Raw genomic sequence first — 16525 nt, forward strand, 5'->3', positions numbered from 1 at the left:
AGACTTCATCCTACTTAAATAACCTTGGGATTTCCAGAGTTAATGCAAGATGATGAGCTCTAATTCAGCTAGACGTGCAACCTTTCCTTGGACATCTTCTGCTTGCTCCAGATATTGACCTTTGTGGCTCTCCATACTTGGAGAACAGCAATTTCCTTTTCATCTTTTTCCCACCCTTAGAACTACATGAGAGGAAAGACTTTGCCAGAAACCTCTCTCCAAAGAACATGAAGGGGAAACAGATTCCTCAACAGGAGGACACAACACCTGTCTTTCCCATGGAGACAGGTGGATGCTCCTGGGGGATCAACAAGTCACTGGCAGGGGGCCCTCTGCACTTCTTTTCACAGGCAACCGTGGTCAGGCACTTTTGTGGCAAGCTGCCAGCTCACGGCTCTAATTAATTAACACACTCTTCTTGCCAGGGATATTGGCCATTTTGACACCTCAGTTGGAGACTGGAGCTCATGAAGGTTCAGCTTTGGAAGAGCAGCTCTGCTTTTATCACTTTTGATCTCCCCAGTGGGAAAAGCCAAGTGTCTGGAGTTGCAATAATCATGTTTAGTGTCAGTTTCCATTGCCAAAAAACAGTACACTCCTTTCTTTACCCTTCCCTTGGGGAAAACTCCCACTGAGTCATTTACTAGGTTCTCTGCTTATCTTACAATTCCACATCAGCAGCACCATTTTTTTTGCAACATATCCAGGCAGTCTCACAAGCCTTTATGGTCTGTGGTTTTAAAGATCATTAAATTTAGGCTCAACCCCAGAGCAAGACAGAGTGCATGATCTCCCAAGACAATATTTAAAGAGCTATCCACTTTAAACTGGATAATTATCCCGCTCATTTCATGGCGCAGGAAAGTCTTTGAGAAGACCATCCTCCAGCCCCTGACCCAGGACATGACTCAGCAGTCTCTGCCTTGACAAAAGGAGGAGCTATACTAGAGATGATTTCTGATCGCTTCCAGTTCTAAAACTCTATGGCCATTACTTGCTATGACTAAGGATAGTGGTGGTGGTAATAATAGTCCCAGTAATTCATTTAACATGTATTTTTGAGGAGCTATTATGTTCAAGTCTCAGTTCATATCCATGAATAAAGCAGATCCAAATATCCCTGTCATCTTGTAATTTATTCTATTATCAGGAGACAGGTAATAAACAATACAGGAAAAATGAATTACATAGTATCTTAGAATGTGAAGTGAAAACATAGGTGACTTGGAAATTCTTGGGGCAGGAGCAGGTTGCAATTTTGAATAGGGTGGTCACTGAGAAGATGCTGATAGGCTGATACAGCTGAATCATTGTTGAACACGGGGGAGGAGCGGAGTCCATCCACCCTCCCTCTCCTCCTCTCCCCTTCCTCTCACTGCCCAGCAAAGAAAGAGCTCTTAGCATTCATTTGCAATATTCGGTTCTGGATTCCATGCACTCTCCTTTCAGCTCTTATTGGTTGGTTTGGGTTTTTATTGTTGCATTTTCCCATCCCTACTCTCCTGAGAGGCAGTATGGTGTAGGGTTAAGAGCACAGACTCTGGAGACCAGTGTCTGTGACGAGTACCGGCTGCACCACCCATGAGTTTTACAACTTTGCCCAAGTCACTCACCTTCTCTGTGCCTCACTTGTCTCACATATAAAATGAGATAAATAATGGTATCAACAAATAATAATTTTTAAACTATTTATTTTATTTATTATCATTTATTTTTGGCTGGATTGGGTATTTGTTGCTGTGCACGGGCTTTCTCTAGTTGTGGCGAGCCAGGGGCTACTCTATGTTGCGGTGCACGGGCTTCTCATTGCTTTGGCTTCTCTTGTTGCAGAACACGGGCTCTAGGAGTGCAGGCTTCGGTAGTTTTGGCATGCAGGCTCAGTAGTTGTGGCTCACAGGCTCTAGAGCACAGGCTCAGTAGTTGTGGCGCACGGGCTTAGTTGCTCCGTGGCATGTGGGGATCTTCCCGGACCAGGGCTCGAACCCGTGTCCCCTGCATTGGCAGGCGGATTCTTAACCACTGCACCACCAGGGAAGCCCAATAATGGTATCAATTTATAGAATTGATGTAAGGATTGAATAGGTGGATCCACATAAAATTCTTAGAGCAGTGTCTCAGGGCTGGTTCTGGTCCTCACAATGCAGCCACCATACTGGCTCCCTATCTGAGCACTCTGCTCTCATCATTACCACAGCTGTCTTATTTAGTGGTTGGCTTGAGCAGCGACTTTGGAAGATTATAGCTATCCTCTAAGTGTGGAATTAAAATAATTAAGAAAAACAATCAACATGGGGGGAGGGGGGAGGGATTATTTGGGCTGTACAGATCATTTATGAAAACAAAGGCAAAGCACAGAGCTAAGCCGCTAAATCAGAGGTTAAAATTAGCTTGATTGCAGAGTGACTTGGTCCTATTTTGAGCAACAATAGGGAGAATGATCACTCTTAATTGAGGCAAATTAAGTATTCTGACTACTCCACTTTTCTAAAAAGGGTTGTAAACCAGTGTAGAGATCCAATTTACACAAACTCTGCTCCATTCTTCTTACTGATTCATCTTTCTTTTTTTCTGCTTCTTTTCACATCCAGCACACTGTGCTGTAGACTCAGAAAACAAGGTAAATATCTCTATGAAAGCTCATCTCTCAGAGCATATTATGTAAAACTAAATGTGTATATGTGTGTGTAAGCACACAGTCCTGTTTAAATAACTATAGTCCAATCCTGATTATGTAAGAGTCTGGAAAATCCAAAAACAAAATGGGTAAAAAGAAGGAAGAGAGAAAAGTGTCATAGTGCCCTTGAGACTCAGCAATACAGCAGCCCAAAAGGAAACTCTCTAGAATGAAAAGGGAAACACAATTTACAGCCAAAATCTCACCTTAATATCTTTAGTACTTGATAAAGAAACTAGTGAAATCAAGCTAGTGATGATAGAGCTGAACAGTGTAGGTTTTTTTGACATTTTCCCTCCCCACAAAAAAATGCATATATATATATATATATATATATATATATATATATATACACACTCACACACATACATATAAAAGAATGCATATATATATACACACACAGATACATATAAAACAATGCATATATATATACACACATATACAAAACAATGCATATATATATATACACACACACATACATATAAAACAATGCATATATATATATACATACACACACAAAACTGCATATATATATACACACATGTACATAGAAAACAATGTATATATATACACACATACATATAAAACAATGCACATATGTATACACACACATACATATAAAACAATGCATATATATATATACTCACACACATACATATAAACAATGCATATATATATATACACACACATATAAAACAGTGCATATATATATATACACACATACATATAAAACAATGCATATATATATATATACACACACATACATATAAAACAATTCTTAAATGCCCTTTTGCATGTATAATTTGCAAGATTAGTCAACATCCCTTTATTTCTGCCACCCCATTAAACGAATTGGAATTGCTATGACAAAAATTCAGTTTTTTTTGGAAGCTCGAAATAGTTTTTTTCAGGTGTAGGTGTGTGTGGTAGGGAGGGTGCTGCTAGTTATTACTGTTTCAAATATATCCTAAAATGTATATAACATGAGTAGTTATGCATGAACCACAGACACTGAAGGTCATATTCTTGAAACTTGTTCAAATGCAGATACAGAGGGATAATTACAGCTCAAAAGGGATTAGACCAACATAATTCATAACATTTGCCCTTAACTACCTTCCTTCCTATTAGCAGTGTTACTGTTGCAGACAATGACTATATTATACAATCTATGGGTCTAAATGTGCTGTTTATTCTGAAATGATGGTGACAATTACAGCAGCTGCTGGGAGAGAATAATGCGTGTGCTCTGGAGTCATCGGTGCTGTCCTTAGCAGTAAAGCCTCAATTCATGAAAATGCCCACACTCCAAAAGTCATAAGGTAATGCTACTGATGGGATTCTGTTTTAAAATTTAAAAAAATAATAGTTATTAAACTGTAAACTTATCAGTACATTTTATTTGCTGTAAATTATACCTCATCCAAAAAATGATTATAATTTATTCTTTGATTCTTGCTTAAGGTAGGACATAAACAAAAACAGGCAATGAATTTCATCTGGTCCTAGAACTATTTTCCACAACCAATTTAAATCCCAAACCAAGTGAACTATGACTACTTGGTTTGACCCTGGGAATGTGTCTTTACTTTGCAAATTTCAAGATCATAAGGTCAAGAACAAAAAATTCCTAGGCTAGGGATATAAAATGTTAATATTATGGAGGAATCACCAATGTTCACTCTTTTCAATTATCTCCATGGATACTACACTGAAAGCAAGGAAGTCCAACATTTCCACAGCACTTTTTCGTAGTCACCAACCCAAACCCTTTCAATGAAGAGAAAAGCCACAAGCCCATCTACAAAGAGGAGATTCTTCCTCTTCCTTTCTTTTCCATTTCAAGCCTTCTCCTGGAGGCTTTGGGAAGAATAATACCAAGCCAAGCTTATGAATTAACAAGCATTATTAAATGTCTACTATGTGCTCAAAATTGTGTCAGGCTGGGCTTCCCTGGTGGCGCAGTGGTTGAGAGTCCGCCTGCCAATGCAGGGGACACGGGTTCATGCCCCGGTCCGGGAAGATCCCACATGCCAAGAAGCGGCTGGGCCCGTGAGCCATGGCCGCTGAGCCTGCGCGTCCGGAGCCTGTGCTCCGCAACGGGAGAGGCCAGAGCAGTGGGAGGCCCACGTACCGCAAAAAAACAAACAAAAAAATTGTCAGGTGCTAGAGATACAGAAAAGTATATTCACTGTACAATTAAGAAGGCTTTATCTTTCATTTATTAAGAAGTTATTTGCTTCTACAGAGCTGGAACTCATAACAGTATTGAACTTGAGTGCATTCTAATTAAGAATTAGAGTAAATAAGAATTAGAGGCCCATATGAGGGTATTTCTCCAATATAATTACTATTTACATTTTTTCCAAATGCTGACGTTAGCCCAAGTCTATTGATGTACTTTCCTTAATATTGTTGGTCTTTTAGAGCAAAAAGATAAAGTGGAATTCAAAATACCAAAGCTCAAATTATTCTCTGCAAGCACAGGGATGGAATAATAATGAACATCTCTTACTGAGCCACTGTTCTAAGAATTTTATGTGGATCCACCTATTCAATCCTTACCTCAATTCCATAGGTTGATACCATTATTTGCCTCATTTTATACATGACACAAGTGAGGCACAGAGAGGCTGAGTGACTTGGGCAAAGTTGTAGAGCTCATGGGTGGTGGAGCTGGGACTCCAGTCACAGACACTGGTCTCCAGAGTCTGTGCTCTTAAGCCTGCACCATACTGCCTCTCAGGAGAGTAGGATGGGAAAATGCAACAGTAAGAACCAAAACCAACCAATAAGAGTTGAAAGGAGAATCCAGAATCAGCCATCCTTATCCCAAATATTGCAAATGAACACTGAGCCCAGTCTCTGCTGGGGGAGTGAGAGGAGAAGTGAGAGGAAGGTGTGGAGGGGCTGTCTGTGTAAAGCAATGCAACTTTCCTTCCTATAAATTGATGGCCTGTGTTGGCACATACGATAAAAAGGATAGAACTTTGCAAATATGAATGTGTCATCCTTTATCCAGCAGAGAGCCCTACGGCAAGTCAGCAAAATAGCGCTCTGCCAAAAACGAACCTTCATAGCTTCCAAAACAACTATTTAGAAAGTAAACAGCATTTAAGTGTACTTGAAATGATACCCTTCACTGTGACTGCTCCAGGACATGGGATGCTGTCTTTCTCAGGGGGAATTGAAAATTTTCCTCAATGCTGACGGGGTTGATTTGGTCTTTGTGCCCTTTCTGAGGGCATGGGAAGAAGCAACCATGACCTACCAGCCTGGAAATTCTGCCAAGAGGCCAAGAGTCATGGGAATCTGCCCAGCCGGCTGTGGAGGTCAGCGAACGCCGTCTAGACATTAAGTCTTGATCTTTAAAAGAGGAAGCCAGATATAATATAGTCTCAAAGGCTGAGGAACCAACTGTAAGTAAACATCTTAACCACTGATATTACAATCTTGGGCTGTGTTTACACAGAAACCCATTCATCAACATGGATGAAAAACTTCCAAAAGCCCATTACAGTGTCTATTTTAATCACCTCTTCCTGAAGGAAAATGACCTTGCCTATGTGAGTAAAGCACAGCCTATGTCTATTAAAAATTAAAACATCAACAAGTGGGCTAAGCAGTTACATAAGCACGTGTTCTGCATACTCATACATCATTGGTAACAGTGGAGAGACCGAGTCAAAGCAAACGGTCAGATGGAAGAGAAGCACGGTCAACACAGTCACAAATACTCCCATAAATTACCACCATCAACAGAAGGATTTCCTTTAGGTTCACACATATTCCCCAAACCAATACCTTTTAACATGATAGGGATACATTTCCTAAATGTACTATTTTTTTAAAGGTTGTCACTTATATGGGTTAAGATATCAGAAGTCCAAGGAGAGAGGACAGAGAGAGACATACAGAGAGAGAAATGGAGCCCACCACACACACACACACACACACACACACACACGGTACAATAAACCATCAAATGACAGCTGAATTTTTAAAATAAACTCTCCAACCTGAGAAACCTATTTATATGACTACTATTATATGGTTGGGAGTCTAAGTTATCATATGTAGATGGAATTTACAGCAGGATAAGGTAGGGCATTTTGATGTCAAACTGGAAAACCACTGCTTTTCATTTCCCAGTAATTTGTGAAATGGAAATTTCTAACCTTTGACCCATCTCTGGGATTCATCTTATCCCTGACCTTCACCCCATCCATCACCCTTACCTATCTGTCACCCCTTGCCTATCTCTGACCTGTGCCCCAGGGGTGGGGGGCAGGGTCAGAGTGAGGAGCCTTGGAGAAGGGGTAAGGATATCTGTTTTACATATAACTTCCAATTAAAATGCTGGAAGTTCAATAGTGCTAGGTCAGAATGTCCCCACACAAAACCTGCCGAGTCAAACACATCTGGGTCCAAGTATCTTGCACTGAGAGATGGAAAAGAATCAAGACACAAAAATATAAATATCCATGAACATAAAACAGGTGGCAGGAGACATCATGAAGCACGCTTGAGGATCATTCCCTGTAGCTCGCCCACCCGATACATACCCTCCATGTGTCAACTCTAGTTAAAAACTGTGGGGTGAAGTGGTTTTAGAGAGAGAAAATCAGAAGATCTGAATTAGGCCTTTCCTCTAAGAGTCTGCCTTGAGTTTAATATGTGCCCTAGAGCAAGTCATCTCATGTCTTGGCATATTCGTTTTTCCTCTATAACATGTTAGCAATAACAACTGCTTTGCAATAGGAGGTACTCAATAAATACTTATGAATGAATGAATGAATTTATGTATATTACCTAGATGTTTTTAGGTTTTCCAAATTACGGAGTGAATTGGTCTTTGGCTGAATATAAGAATAGGGTTCTTGCAGCTGTATAAGGTAGGAAGTAAGCCTTAGAATATTAGCTATCTTTGGCTAAGCTAAACATTTCAATCCCCACCAGCTAGCCATTAACAACTTATTTTAATGTAGAAATTACCTTTATAGTGAACACTGAATATAAAATATTCTTTTCTCAACTCCTATGAAAAAAAACAAACACTTTCTAGAACAAAATGGCCCCATAATAATATTATGCTAAGGGACAACCATGTATGTAGCAAATCCAGGCATTAAATAGACCTTTATTGAGATCTTACTACCTGTGGGGTATTTTTTATTATTCCTAACAGAATCAGTCATGGTTCCTCCCCTCTAAGAGCTGATAGTTTAGGGGGAAGCTGGACCCATAAATAAGGATTTAGAATCCAATAGCAGAGGAGGTGACAAACATTAAAAGCAATGACTCTGAGGTCAGAGAGCCTGGATTCACATCCTGACTGCAACAACTTCTACTGGAGTTCCCTCCAGCAAGTTCTTCACCTGTCAATGGCAGTAATAGTATTACCTACCTGTGAGGGCCTTTATAAAAATCAAATGAGATAATCCATGCAAAGCACTTCTCACAGGGCTGCGAACACGGTAAACATCTGACATGTTGTGTGGTTGTTAGGTTATACTTGGAGTCGGTACAAAATGTTATGAACCCAGCAAGGAGGTAGAACCACTCATCTTTCCTGGAGAAACCAAGAAAGTCTTTTAAAAATGCTTGAAAAGAAAGTGACAAAGGGAGGGGTCCCTCCACAGAAGAGTAAGTTTTCCAAGCATATGAGAGGGCAGAAAGGCATTCTAGCAGTCTGCTCCAGGCCTCCAGACCCCAGCACCTAGAAAAACATCAGGGGATGCAGCTAAAGATAACGGGAATGACTGACCAAGTGATGCAGAGTTTGGGGGCTATTTTGAAGAAAAACGGAAATCCCTTAGATGTTTTTAAGTAAGGGTTTGACACACATGGCTGTGTTTTTGCTCATCTTCTGGAAAATAACCCTGGCAGTGTTTCGGAAAATGGAGTGGAGAAGGGAAAACTTGGTGTAAGGAAAGAGCGAGCAGGGAGTTGCTACAACCTTATGAGGAAGAAAGGAAAGAGATGATGGAGAGATTCTAGAAACATTTCAAGATGGAGTTGATGGGATTTGACAGTTAGTTGGATGTGGGAAGGAAAGGGAAGAGAGGAGTCCTGGATGACACCAAGGTTTCTAGCTTGGAATGGTGAGAAGTGGTGAATATAAGAGAAGAAAAAGAAAGGTCAGGATGGGAGAGAATATGTGGACAAGATCTGCTTATTAGTTAGTCAGCAACACAGATCTAGGCCTAATAAGAGATCATGAATACTTGGGACAGATTTGAGAGTGATTTTCTTAAAAAAAAAAAAAAACCTTATTTGTACAGACAAGATTGCCTGGAGATTGCTGATCATGTGAATGTCAATATCTAAGCAAAATATGAGGGGGAATATCTGCAGATTCCATCCTGTTGAAATAGTATAGCTGTGCAGACTCAAAGCCAGTTGAATAATCATCCCACCTCCCCACACAAAAACAGAAAATAAAGTAGATGAATTGACCAGAGTCATGTAGGGGCATGTCCCCATTTTGGCTCCCTGCTTCCATAATTCTTACCTACATGAGTTCTATCCTTTCTTCCTTCCCTCCTGTTAGAGAGCAAGACGTGTCCCTCCATCAGTCTAAGGTTAACTCTGTGCTTTAGCATTCAAAGACTTCAATCTTCTCAAAAACCTCACTCAACAGATTTCCCCCTCTCTTTGCTAAGAACCTTACTCCTTACCTTTCCATTGTCTTCTTTCTAACAGCATTTAAACACGCTCTCTCAAATCTATCCTAAGGGACCCTCCCTCAACCCTATAGCCCCCTTCCAACTTCTCATCCCTCTCCTTCCTTTTGCAACAAATTCCTTTAAAGAAGACTCTATGTTACCATTTTATTTCCTTCTTCACTCAATCCTAAATCTACTGCAATCTGGCTTCTACACCCATCACTTTGCTCTCGCTAAAACCAACACGACCTATGATATTGATAAACCTAATGGATGCTTTTCAGTCCTTATTTTACTTAACCTTTCAGCAACAGGTTTTTTTTTTCCTGCAACAATTTTGATATTAACTACTGTCATTTTTTTTTTTTTTTTTTTTTTTTTTTTTTTTTTTTTCGGTATGCGGGCCTCTCACCGCTGTGGCCTCTCCCGTTGCGGAGCACAGGCTCCGGACACGCAGGCCCAGCGGCCACGGCTCACGGGCCCAGCCGCTCCGCGGCACGCGGGATCCCCCCGGACCAGGGCACGAACCCGTGTCTCCTGCATCGGCAGGCGGACTCTCAACCACTGCGCCACCAGGGAAGCCCAACTACTGTCATTTTTAATGACAACTTTTTAAAATTTATTTGACTTCTGTGACATCACATTCTTCTGGTTTCTTTCAATCTCCATGGCTCTGTCTTAGTTCCTTTCACAGGTCCGTAGTCTTCATTCAGCCCTTATATATCAATGCTTCTCAAGAGTCTTGTAAACCCTCCTCCTTCTCACTCTCTACACCCTCCCTGGGCAATCTAATCATTCCCACTCTTTCAATCATTCTCTACATGCATATTCCTCCCATATTCATATCTCCATCCCAGAAAGCTTTCCTGATTTATAAATCTACATGCCCAGATGCCTGCTGGCCATCCTTACTAGGACAGCTCTCAAACTTGACATATACCAATCTGAACTCATTTGACATATACCAATCAATACTCATCTGAACTCATCTGAACTCTACCAACTTCCTCCCTAACCCTGTTCCTGTCTTAGAAAATAGCACCACAGTTCTGCCCATTGCCCATGTCAGAAATCAGGGAATCATCCTTAGGTACTTCGTCTCCCATGTATCCAAACTATTATTATATGCTGTTGACTTTATCACCCAAATATCTCTTGATTCCTCACTGCCATTTTTCTGATTCTGGCCACTACCATCTTGCCTAGATTATAGCCTCTCACCTAGACTTCATAACTAAAATTTTGCTTCTTCTGTGTTCAGTAGCCAAGTGATCTCAAAATAAAAATCATATCACATCATACATACTTACCCTCCCAAGTTCAAAGTCCCTTAAAAATATCTTGTTACCGTCACAATAAATCTAAACTCTTCCTATGGTTTTACAAGGCCCTTCAGGACCAGGCTGCCTTTTATCTCCCTCTTCCTATCCTCGATTTCAAGTTGTAATTTCCAGACACTCCGAACATTTTATAATTCTCTACCTCTCACTTTCAGACTTTCACACTTGCTGTTTTTCTGCCTCTATCTTGTCTTAACACAGCCAAATCCCATTCATTTACTGTGTGTGAAAGTCACTTCTTCAGGAAAGTTTTCCCTGACCCTGATTAGGTTAGCTTCTCCTGGTATATGATCTCTAACCTCCCAACTTTAAAAAAATCATATAATCCATCACAATTTTGCTATCACAATATATTATCCATGACAATTTTACTTATTTAATGACCATCTACTAGATCTATGAGGGTGAAGATCAGATGTGACTTGTTTACCACATATTCCAGTTCATGTCCCATAGCAGATGCTCAGTGAACCCTTATTCACTGGATGAATGGACAACATGGATGAATGGATGAATGAAAGTGAAATCATAGAGACCAACTACGCTACTCTAATTTGTACATGACGTAGAACTGGGAGAGGTAGTAAAAAGTTGGATAACAGGCCAGGGTTTATAAATTATCTTAATTTTTTAAAATTGTTTTTTTTAATTTATTTAATTTATTTATTTTTGGCTGCATTGGGCCTTCGTTGCTGTGCGCAGGCTTTCTCTAGTTGCAGCGAGCAGGGGCTACTCTTCACTGTGGTGCACGGGCTTCTCACTGCAGTGGCTTCTCTTGTTATGGAGCATGGGCTCTAGGGCCATGGGCTTCAGTAGTTGTGGTGTGCAGGCTCAGTAGTTGTGGTGCACAGGCTTAGTTGCTCCACAGCATGTGGGATCTTCCTGGACCAGGGCTCAAACCTGTGTCCCCTGCATTATCAGGTGGATTCTTAACCACTGGGCCACCAGGGAAGCCCTAAATTATCTTAATTGATCAAAATTTTTAAATGAATAATAATAAATATAATAAAATAATAATATAAATTATTATTATTATTTGAAAATATTTTATAATAATAAAATATTATTTTAAATAATAATAATTTATAAATTATTATAAATAATAATAAATGAATAAAAATAAACATAATGGCCTGCATCCATACTAAAGGAATCATTTACATAAATATAAAAGAGATTCATGTTTTAATACCAGCTCATGTAGAAATGTCTTAAGGGCTCATGGAAGGACATTAAACTTCACGTGGTCAACAGAAGGATATGGCTTTTAAATAGAAACTTGTGCCATCTTATAGTGTATTAGTAGAATGTTAGTGCTGCACTCAAGAATGCCTACAGCTTATCCTTTCATCATAGACCATGTCTTCTGCTGTGCCTGCCATACACAAAGTTTGTAAACACAGCTTGCTGAATGAAGAGTAAAAAGCACAATTCTTGACATTGGTTACAAAACTATGCCCCCCCAAAAAAGGATAACCTGGTCTAGAAGCCATAATAATAAGTGCTAATATAGCACTTCTATGTGTTGGGCACTGTTCTAAGCACTTTATGGATGTTAACTCATCTACCTCATGAGGTATGTACAACTATTATCTCCGTTCTACAGATGATAAAAGTGAGGCACAAATAGGTTATGTCATCAACCCAAAGTCACGTAAGTAACAAGTGGCAGAGCCATTTTTTTAAACCAGACAGCCAGCTCCCAGCAGCCATGCTTTTGGAAATCATTATCAACGTCCTATTAGAAATAAAGAAGAAAAATAAATAGCCCTGCAATGGGGTGGGGAGAAGATTCAGAAGAAAGCATACTAACTGGCTTCACACTTAAATCGGTAGGCAGAAATCAAAAGGAGGCAGATGCTGGCTCAGTAAAATGAAGAGCTAATTCTCGAATCCTTTGTCTTACTAGTGAACAGGTAGGGTCATTAAGTTCCCCATCAGTAAAATATTCAAGTGGAGGCTAGAGGTCCATTTATAAATTATATCGATGGCAGTCCCGCTGTGGGAAAAGGGGGAGATTAGACAACCCCTAAAGTCCTTTTTGTTCTCTAAGCTCTATAATTTTAAGAATTCCACATGGACTTTGCTCTCAGGAAGCTGAGAGCAAGACAAACACAGCAGAACTCAATCAAGATGGAGACTTAACAGGCAATAAAAAAAAACGATCAAGATAATGAAACGATGGCATTCAGAACAGTGGGCCTTCACACCACCTTTAAAGATGAAGTGTCCCCCCAACCCCCCCCACCCCGCTACCTATTTCCATATCAAGCAAATTCAGAAACGGAAACAGCCCAGCAAACAACGTCATGGTATCAATTCCTTAGAAATGCCAAGTAACTAATATACCAGGCACAGGTCAACTCTTTATGCACCTGGTTTTCCATATCAATAGATAGCGTCAAAGAATTTATTTGAGTTTTCAGACTGTGAAATCGCTTCTTTCCCCTCCAGAAGGACAAGATCTAGTTAAACCCGAGATTAAAGAGGCGGATAAAAGTGTCCCCTGGACTGCGAAGGCCGGGAATTAGACACGCTGCTGCTGCTCTAGCAGGCAGCCCTCAGACATGATCCATTACAGGACGGCTTCCATCAGATGCCAGCGAGGCTAATCCTTTTGCAAAGCATGACAGCTTCTCAAACTTGACTCTGGTGAATCCAAACCAGATTTTTATGCCATATGATCAGCTTTCCAAATACGAAATCATTTTTATATTGTACTGGGTTTAGGTTTATTAGATTTAAATTTGCAAACAAAGATAGAGACGCCTGCAATGCAGCTTGCCCTGAACTCCCTTGATGCTCGCCTTGCAGAATAAAATATCAGATAATAGTGAGATAGAAATATATGGAAACAGAGCTTCTTTAGAAGAAAAGGCTGTCAAACAATAACAGAGTTTTCCACAGCCTTAAAGAGAACCATTCAAATTTCCATCTCTGAGGAAACAGGACTACAATATGTCAGCAGAACATTCTCATTGATACCATAGCTTTTTCAACCAAATGTCACCAATTCTGAAGCTTTGTATTACTCTGACAGCAGGCTGCAATTCCTGGAGGCTGACTTACCTTTTTGCAGTCAGATAAGGACTTCTCACTAGCCAATGTGCTGAGAATGGTGGTCTGCAAAACAAGAAGGTGGGAGACACATTAGAACTGGCAAAGTGTAATGATGTTGACCCTGCCCCCATGCATCTCCAATCCAAGGTGGGTACCACCTCCTGTGACCCCGCTGATTTCTCTGTATTTTTAAGTATCTGCCCTTCACTGCTCTCACTGCCACCCCCTCCAAGTCAGAACATTCAGTATGGGCCAACGATGATCCAGTGAAGTAAAGACTGTTATTTATATTTATGTCACAAATAAAGGACCACAGCACAATTAGGTTAATTGTCATACCTCGGAAATAGCTAGATCAGGAATGAAAGTGAAGCAGTCTGACTCAAAAACCCACCTTATCAACCACACACAGCACTCTGTTTATCTTGAAGAGATATGTGCAAATTGTCAAATGCCAAAATCTTTCAAATGACACCTGTGAATAGCCTGAGTGATGGAGTGGAGCTTCTCCCCACCCATGAGATGTGTGAGTCTGAACAGCAGTATCAGGGCTCTTGCCGTCTCATCCCCACTCTCCTTAGCTCACTCGTTCTCCCTGTGATTGACTTTTCACAGCTGTGTGAATATTTTCTTGGCCTCATGAGCCACTAAAAAGGCACTTTGGCATTCAAGGCCAGTTGGGATTTACATGCAAGTTTGTTCCTTTTGGACTATCCTATGAAGAGTTCAATGGACATAATGGTATTAAATTTTTTTCAGTAAAATTTTCTACTTTTTCTTTAATTACAAAACTAATATATATTCTTAATGAGCCAATCCCCTTTCTAACCTATTCTTCTGAGCTAATCAATAGTAAAAATTTGTATTCATCCTTCCACACTTTCTCTATTTTTATGCAAATGCATGTATATGTTAATTGTGTGTTTTATATTACGCAGGTACATAAAGAAGTTTCTTCTTTCTTGAGATCATACCATCCTACTAAGGCTATATTATCAACATCTTTCCAGTCAGTTCACGTAGATTGACTCATTCTTCTTAATAGCTGTATAACATTCCATAATATGGATATACCATACTTTATGTATGCTTTCCTTTATTGGTGGATATTTGATGGTTTCCAGGATTTTATTCTTTTGATTTTTGCTTTGCAGTAAATATTCTTTTATATATATGCCATATATGTATACATATGTATTATGTATATGTGTGTATATATGCATGTACATATGTGTGGTATGTATATATATGTGTGTGTATATATATACATACAGTGTGTATGTGTATATATGTGTATATATATATATACATACACTGATAATTTTATTTTGGTTGATACAGTCAAAAGAACTAAAAGAAATGTATAACAGAGACTTTGGTATGGCTCAAAGATCTAATGTATACAATCTTTCTCCCACTCTCTTCTCATATAACATAAAAATATCTGTCAACCCATCTAGGGTTTTGATTTGTTTTCGGACAAGCAGTAAAAAAAATTAAGAATCTGGGCCAGCACATATTCTGGCCCAAAGTAATACACAGTAGTAAATGACAGAAAACACAGACATGGATAAACATACAAAAAAAGTATCTTTAATGAAGAAAAATTAAGTTTAAGGTTTATGTTAGGTGTGATCTTTAAATTTGGATTGCTGGCATTTTTATTTGTGTTTTTATTGTGTTTGTGAAGGAAGGGGTACATGTTCAGAAAGTTTAAATTAAAAGGGGAAAAGAGAAAGGAGGAGAGAATTTTGGTGATGGGAAAAAAAAAGAGGAAAAGCCAAAGTCAAGATTGAGCCAGTAAGGAGAGAGAGAGAACAGCCAAAGAAGCAAACAGCTCACACATGTTACACTGAAACACCCCACCCCACCTACAATTTTTCCCCCAAACGTCTTCCTCATGACCTTTTGTCATCTTTAAGCGTTTGTAACCTTTTGTCATTTTTACGTGTTTGTACACTGAGCCCTGTATCATGAGATTGACCTCAATGTTCACTCTCAGATTTCTGCTCCAGGGAGGGAAAGACCCAACAAGACTTGGACATTGCTGTAACCCCATTACCTAGCCCAGTGCCTGGCACAAAATAAAAAGGGTATCCACTAAATATGCACTCGATGGAAAAATGAAAAAAAAAAAAAAAAAAAAAAAAAAAAAAAAAAAAAAAAAAAAAAAAAAAGACTGTAGGGCTTCCCTGGTGGCGCAGCGGTTGAGAGTCCGCCTGCCGATGCAGAGGACGCGGGTTCGTGCCCCGGTCCGGGAAGATCCCACATGCCGCGGAGCGGCTGGGCCCGTGAGCCGTGGCTGCTGAGTCTGCGCGTCCGGAGCCTGTGCTCCGCGACGGGAGAGGCCACAGCGGTGAGAGGCTCACGTACCACAAAAAAAAAAAAAAAGACTGCAGCCCTTATCCCAAAACACTGTTTTGGAAGCACAGTGCTGGAAAAGCAGACTCATGTGTCATAGCATTACAAAGTGAAGACAAGGGAGAGACACAAAAGGCTCCTGAATAGTAGTAAAATACATTTCCTCTCTATTTAGCATATATCTATTGTCTAGTATCCACTTGGTTTGGCTAAATCAACTTTTCAGCATTGGTCCTATGAACACTTTGGACTGGATAATTCTTGTGGTACTGAGCACCGTAGAATGTTTGGCAGCATCCCTGGCCTCTACCCACCAGATGCCAGAAGCACACCTCCCTCCGCACATCAGTCGTGACAACCAAAAATGTCTCCAGACATTGCCAAATGTCTCCTGGGAGGTGGGGGGCTGGCAGAATCACCCC

General features: G+C 40.1%; 1 protein-coding gene across 4 annotated transcripts in view; it reads right to left on the minus strand.

Annotated features, from left to right (window-relative positions):
* RASGEF1B (RasGEF domain family member 1B) overlaps positions 1–16525 on the minus strand; it is a 570403-nt gene that overhangs the window by 344063 nt on the left and 209815 nt on the right. For all 4 annotated transcript variants that reach the window (XM_067035910.1, XM_067035911.1, XM_067035912.1 and 1 more), the window contains exon 3: positions 13752–13805. In XM_067035910.1, coding sequence (XP_066892011.1) covers positions 13752–13805 — 54 coding nt within the window. The remainder of the gene's footprint in view (positions 1–13751; positions 13806–16525) is intronic.

This window comes from Kogia breviceps, chromosome 6 (genome assembly GCF_026419965.1).
Source record: "Kogia breviceps isolate mKogBre1 chromosome 6, mKogBre1 haplotype 1, whole genome shotgun sequence".
NCBI lineage: Eukaryota > Metazoa > Chordata > Mammalia > Artiodactyla > Physeteridae > Kogia > Kogia breviceps.